The 6,696-nt window shown below is 41.3% G+C and overlaps 1 protein-coding gene across 1 annotated transcript in view; it reads right to left on the reverse strand.

Moving 5' to 3' along the window:
* Positions 1-2,402: 2,402 nt before the first annotated feature.
* EFCAB7 (EF-hand calcium binding domain 7) overlaps positions 2,403-6,696 on the reverse strand; it is a 27,895-nt gene continuing 23,601 nt past the window's right edge. Inside the window, exons 12-13 of the mRNA XM_009709324.1 lie at positions 3,586-3,693; positions 2,403-2,477 (exon numbers count right to left, since the gene is read on the reverse strand). Of these exons, the coding sequence (XP_009707626.1) occupies positions 2,403-2,477; positions 3,586-3,693 (183 nt within the window). The remainder of the gene's footprint in view (positions 2,478-3,585; positions 3,694-6,696) is intronic.

Raw genomic sequence — 6,696 nt, forward strand, 5'->3', positions numbered from 1 at the left:
AGGCGAGGCGACGACAGCCATCCCGCCGGGCCGCGGAGCTCTGGGAGGACGGCGATGCTGGGCTGGCAGGCACTGTGGGGAGAGGAAGGCTGAGGTGCCCTTGTCCTGGCCTGCTCTGCCCAGCACCGAGCACCTCCGTGGCCTGGCACTTGGCAGGGCCGGGCCCTGTGTCCCTACTGTTGTCGAAAGTCAGAATAGCAGGTATTTCTCCTCCTAGCATGCACCCAGCACTGCAATAAACCAACGTCGGCGTTCTAAACCATCATTTGGTTCGGAGAGTTTTCTTGGTTACAATTTTCGGTAACGCTATGGCCACCCGCAGGATGTCACTGCAGGCCCTTACTGGCAAATTTTGGCACGCTGGGCCTCAGCTGAGCACCCACCACAAGCAGGAGACCCACCCGATGGCCCCAGGAAGGAGGTCAGGGAAGGCCACTGTTAGTAAAGCTAACCAGAAGCTGCATTAGCTCTAGTTCTCAAAAGAAAGATAACACTCCAGAAATTCAAGTCACAGCTCTTACAGGCACTTTTTCTCCCAAATGGCTCCCATTGAAGAGAAGAGGCTGGTACCTGCTTTCAGCCTTAAAAAGAGAGGCTAGAATGTTTTTCTGCCTTGGTGGCACCTGGACTTAGAGCAAACTGGAAAAGACTCCACAGATATGACCGAGATCTCTACTCTCATCGCCTCCAGGACAGGAAAGGTAGAACCTGCCATGGAGAGCAAGCCTATGTTCCCACTTAAAAAGTCAGATCCAGCATCAAGAGGATCAGAAAAGAAAAAGAGGTTCCACTGTGTATTGCTGTGTCATGTTTAACTAGACACTACCTGCAGCAAAACCAAGTCTTTTCACGTGCAATGACTTCTCAGTTAAGTACTTCTTTCAGTTTTAACCATTCCTTTCCTAAAATGCAGAAAGAGTAGCATATGGAGTCCTGCCACATCTAACAAGACTGATTTTATAAACAAAAGAAATGCAAATAATGGAGTGCTCGCTTTGTACTGTCTACTGCACACAGAGAGCGTCTCATCATTTCCCAGCTCCTTCTTAGACGTGTAACTAGGAACTTTAGATGCATCCACACCTTGCCTGAGGCAGCATTTACAGAGCTCAAGTCATTTGCTAGAAATTACCAAATATTTCTGGGGCCTCTTAATACAACTTCTTTTAGACACTTCTGAAAATGAAAACGATATCTGCTGTACTTGCTAAGGAAAAAAAAAAAAAAGAAAACTAAAAGATCACCAGTAAACGTGCCTGAGGCCCAATTGCTGAAGTGTGTAAATCACAGCCAGCCTCTAGCAGAGCTCTCATTTTGTAAGTGACATTTACTTGCCCAGTGTACGATTACAGCAGAGTGCAGGAGTTGCTGGCTGATAAATATAGCTTTTCAAGACTACTTGCTGCCCTTCCAGATGAGGTCACATACATTTAATGTCTATTTTAAACTCAGACACTTTTTAAGCATCCAGTGCCCAGGGTAATTTTTTTTTCGACATTAACAGACATTTAGAGGAACCAGAAAAACATAACAGGCTGAATATTTTTAGTACCTGAAAAAAGCTGGTTTTCATTGCTATTGCAGCCTAAACTTGGTGGACTTCAGTCTCCGTATTTCAGCTACCCTGGAAATAATTAATTGCTGTTAACAGTCAAGAGCCCAAGACAAACTTTCATTTTCCTCAAATAATGTTATTTCCTTATTGCATATGAAAAGGCAGACTTTATTTTATATAAAAGAGTATAAAATCAGGCAATAATTACTCAGAACAAGTGTGAGATGAGTATTATCATCAAATGACAAAACAAACAAAAAAAAAGCGGGGAGGAACCTCCAAAATAAAATCATGAACTCCACCCCCACATACTTCTCATGTCAAAACCATGAGAATGTTTAATTAGGAATCCATCAGACCCAGTTAACAAAGTGTTTTTCCGCAGTGTATTAGTTCCAGCATGTGATGGAACTACATTACATGTTATAGGAAACAAGAGCAGATTTAGGGAAACTAGCCTTTATAAAACACAATTACATTACAACTGTCAGCTATATTACTGAACAGCACTAGTTTTTATTGTGTCTCAATGTTTTCATGCCAATGTATTTTGTCAGACTGTATGTGATGAATACTCTACTCTGTCCAAGGATTTTACATACTTACAGTTATTTGATCCTTAAGCTATCACTATACATGTCTCTTAAAAGCCATTAGCAGAAGTACGATACCAGAAATAAGTAAGTACCGATGAGCTTCTTTGTCTTTAACAAATCAAACTCCGTGAAGTATAAACGTATGCCAGCTTTTCGAGAAGGACGAGACTATAAATTGCCTAAAAGCTTCCAAAAAAAAATTCCTGATTGAGTCTGAATGCTACCAAGGAACAGCTCTCTAACTAGAATGTTTAACGTAAGATGGAATGCACACAATTATAAAGCCATTCTTCCTGCTCATTCAGCGGCATCACATGCTGAGAAACCTGTATACAAGAGAGAAAACAGGTGAAATGATTGTTTATTGGAGAACTGCCTGTAAGCAAAAGGAACTGTTTCAGTACATTAAACAATGAACATTCATCATCTATAATGACAGCCGATATTCAAAACTTACTATTGAATTTACTTGCATGACAGCAAAATATTTGCAAAGGGCATTGAGCCTATACTTTATACTGAATGCAGCTGAAATTAAAACTAATAAAACACCTTACAGGATCAGGCTATAGAGATCTGAAGTGTCAGCATCAATATTAGAATAGGCCCCAACCCTGCCTGTTATGGGGACTGCACCTGTTTACCATGGGTTTGAATGCATCTACATTGGAAAGCTGTGAAATATAAAATAGTTCAGATGCCTTGTCTTTAAAAGAAAGAGATCATACTTTTAGAATAATAAAAACTGGATTTTCTTCATAAATGAATGATGAAAAATATCATTTGCATTTGTAATGCATTTTCAGTCTCATTGTATCCCTTAGAACCCTTATCTAGAATTTTCACTAAAGCCTGCCCAGCTCTGGAATAGAGATCAGCAGATCAAATTGCCTCGTGGCTAAACATGATCCGTAAGTTTAACAAAAATTAGCCATCTGCAAATCACACTGTGCATAACGAGTGAAATACATATATTTTTGTTTCTGACTAGCGTGTGCTTGGTCTGTTTCTCACAGACATCAATATATCTGATTAAAATTAGCTGAGTAAAAACAAAAGAAAATACCATCTTAGAAAAAGAATATTTAAAAATACTAGTAACTGATACACGTATTGAACGCACAACTGAAACTGGCATACATATGAAAAACTAAACAGCTATGGACTTTTGTAGCAATCCAATCTGCACAGGAAAACATGGATACATCAAGTATGTGTTCAGCTTTGAAATATCAAGAACTATATCTGAGCTGTACTGGTGATGAAGATGCCACTATCCACATGCTCATTATCACAATAAAAGACCGGCCAAAGGGAACTGTAAAGATGTCACATGATTTTTTCTCTTTGCTTAGATTTTAAGTTGGCTAAACAACAAAATAAAATAAATAAAAAAACCAAACGAAAACACCAAAAAAAAAAAAAACAACTTACCATCATGGATTTTGGCGCCACTTCTACAGCAAAAACAGTAAGTCCCCTATTACTTAGGCAGTTCTTACTCTGCTCATTGTTGACATGAATAATCACTTTGTTTTCAGACTGCAAGTGAAAAAATACGAAGGAACCCATTAGTCTTAACGGTCAAGTGGCTGCTCTTTATGTAACAACTACACATTCCCCTTATTTCCTCTGAGGTTCCTATTTTACAGGGTAGAAATGCTTTAAGGAGGCTGATGTCTATTCTCTTTGATGAGTAACAATTTCAAATGTACCTTAGTATCATCAGAGCCCAGATTCATTATCAAAAGTCATTGAAGACTCGCTGAAATAACTTAAGCACTTGTGAAGATACAACTTGGACACCATTGAGTGAGAAAACCATTTGCCACAGAACATTACTGATACTAATGGTTTACATAGTTTCAAAAGGTGACTGGACAAATTCATACTAGAAAAATACATGAAGGGATTTTAAGTACAAAGAAAGTATTTCTGGCCCAAGTAGTCCTTGAACTGCAAATCACTAGAGGCTAGGACAGTGATCTGAAGAAGTGGCACTGGATGCTTGCCCAATTTTTGTATTTGCAACATCCCCTACAGGCCATTTATGGAGGCAGGATACAGAACCTAGAAGAATCTTTATCTGACATTGTACGGCCATTCTGACTTTCAAAAATCCTGTCCTTCTAGCAAAAGGCCATTTCATATTGCGTGTTCTTAAATTCTCACCAACTATGCAGGCATTCAGTGGAGACTAGGCTCCTAACAACTGAAGTTAAATGCCCAATGTAAGCAGTAGGAGCATCTTTCATATTTAGTGTCCTTTCATAATAAACGACCAGGATTCCTCACTAGTTCCTCACTGCCACAAATCAAAGATAAACCTCACAAACGTGTTTGTAAGAGACACTCATCAAGATATGACCCATCCCCATCTGCTGCACATGGTTTGTTTCAAACATTCTCTTGAAAAAACCAAGCAGCTAGCCTTAACAGAGATTTTAAAAAATATCTGAGGAAAAAAAAAAAAATCATTTAAAGAACAGACGTTGTTGCTGTGCAAATGCTTCCAAGAAGGATCCAAGATGTAAAACTGAAAGCCTGGGTAATGGAAAACTCATTAACCACCAGTTTATCCCAGGCAATACTCCTGACACAAGACCTAAGGACATGCTATATACCCTGCTGTTCAGCTGTCTCCAGATAAATTTCAATTTGACAGAGATGTTGGGAAATGTTTGATTCTTAGACAATGATATCCAACATTCTCTCTCTATTGAGAAATGGAATGGAAACACAGTAACTTTACACAATCAGCCTTAGGCAGCAAGGAAGCTACTTTAGACTGGTAAGGACTGACGCACAAAAAGTTATCTCTGGTGCTCACAGTACAAAGGGTTTGTGAACAACACAGTGTAAATATGGTCATTCTTGAAATAGGCTATTGTTGTAGAAATGTAAAAACAGTCTAGCGTTAAGCTGCTTATGACTTCAATCCATCTCCTCTAGCATCACTTTGGTGAGGTCCTTTTTTCTATATGGCAGTGAGATAAAAGCAAAGAAAGAAGTATCTGTACGGTAAGTACCTTCCTGTAACAGGAAGAAGGTCACAAAGACTCCCCTAGCACAGGGGGTATATTATAGTAAGTCTGTGCTTTGCATGACAGGAAATGCCCATTAACTATTTCTTTTGGCACACAAACGGGCAGACAATAGATTTGGTACTGCTTACTCTGAGAAATTTGAAGCTCTCTACGCAATGTCTTTTAATCTCCCCAGCTCACACCCTGACTAGGGAGGGTTAGAAGACAGACACCTTTCTCTACCCACTGATTAAATACATATGCAAGACTGAAACAGAATCACTCGGGAACTAGCATATTTCCTTAATTTAATTACAGAAATAACAAAGAAACAATTGTTTCCATTGAAATCATCAGTACAATAACTGAAGATACAATCAGACTGCTTGCACTGTAGGAAGCTTAGAAAGAGACAGACACGTAAAATTGCCTTTTTGTTATTTCTGTCATAGAATAGAATCATAGAATCCTTTAGGTTGGAAAAGATCTTTAAGATCATCGAGTCCAACCATTAACCTAGCCCTGCCAAGGCCACCACTAAACCATGTCCCCAAGCACCACATCTACAGGTCTATTTAAATACCTCCATGGATGGTGACTCAACCCCTTCCCTGGGGAGCCTGTTCCAGCGCCTGACAACTGTTTTGGTGAAGAAATTCTTCCTAATATCCAATCTAAACCTTCCATGGCACAACCTGAGGCCATTTCCTCTTGTCCTATCGCTTGTTACTTGGGAGAAGAGACGAACCCCCACTTCGCTACACCCTCTTTTCAGGTGGTTGTAGAGCATGATCAGGTCTCCCCTCAGCCTCCTCTTCTCTGGGCTGAACACCCCCAGCTCCCTCAGCCGCTCCCCATCAGACTTGTGTTCCAGACCCTTCACCACCTTTGCTGCCCTTCTCTGGACTCGCTCCAGCACCTCAAGGGCTTTCTTGTGGTGAGGGGCCTAGAACTGAACACAGCACTCGAGGTGCGGCCTCACCAGTGCCGAGTACAGGGGGACAATCGCTGCCCTGGTCCTGCTGGCCACACTATTTCTGATACAAGCCAGGATGCTGTTGGCCTTCTGGACCACCTGGGCACACTGCTGGCTCACATTCAGCCAGCTGTCGACCAACACCCCCAGGCCCTTTTCTGCCAAGCAGCTTTCCAGTCACTCGTCCCCAAGCCTGTAGCGTTGCATGGGGTTGTTGTGACCCAAGTGCAGGACCCAGCACTGAGCCTTGTTGAACCTCATACAGTTGGTCTCGGCCCATCGATCCAGCCTGTCCAGACCCCTCTCTAGAGCCTTCCTGCCCTCCAGCAGATCAACACTCCCACCCAACTTGGTGTTGTCTGCAAATGAAACCCAAATGGTATAAATGGCAGTGGTCAGTGATTTTAATCAGACAGCATCCAGTTGCCTCAGTACAGACCTCATCTCCTTCTCTTACATATCCTCAAACATATAAATAACTCCAGTATATCTACCCTAAAGGGCGAAGTGCAGATCTAAACCTGTAGTTCCAAGGAGCCTCGG

Source organism: Cariama cristata, unplaced genomic scaffold (assembly GCF_000690535.1).
Source record: "Cariama cristata isolate BGI_N322 unplaced genomic scaffold, ASM69053v1 scaffold18090, whole genome shotgun sequence".
NCBI lineage: Eukaryota > Metazoa > Chordata > Aves > Cariamiformes > Cariamidae > Cariama > Cariama cristata.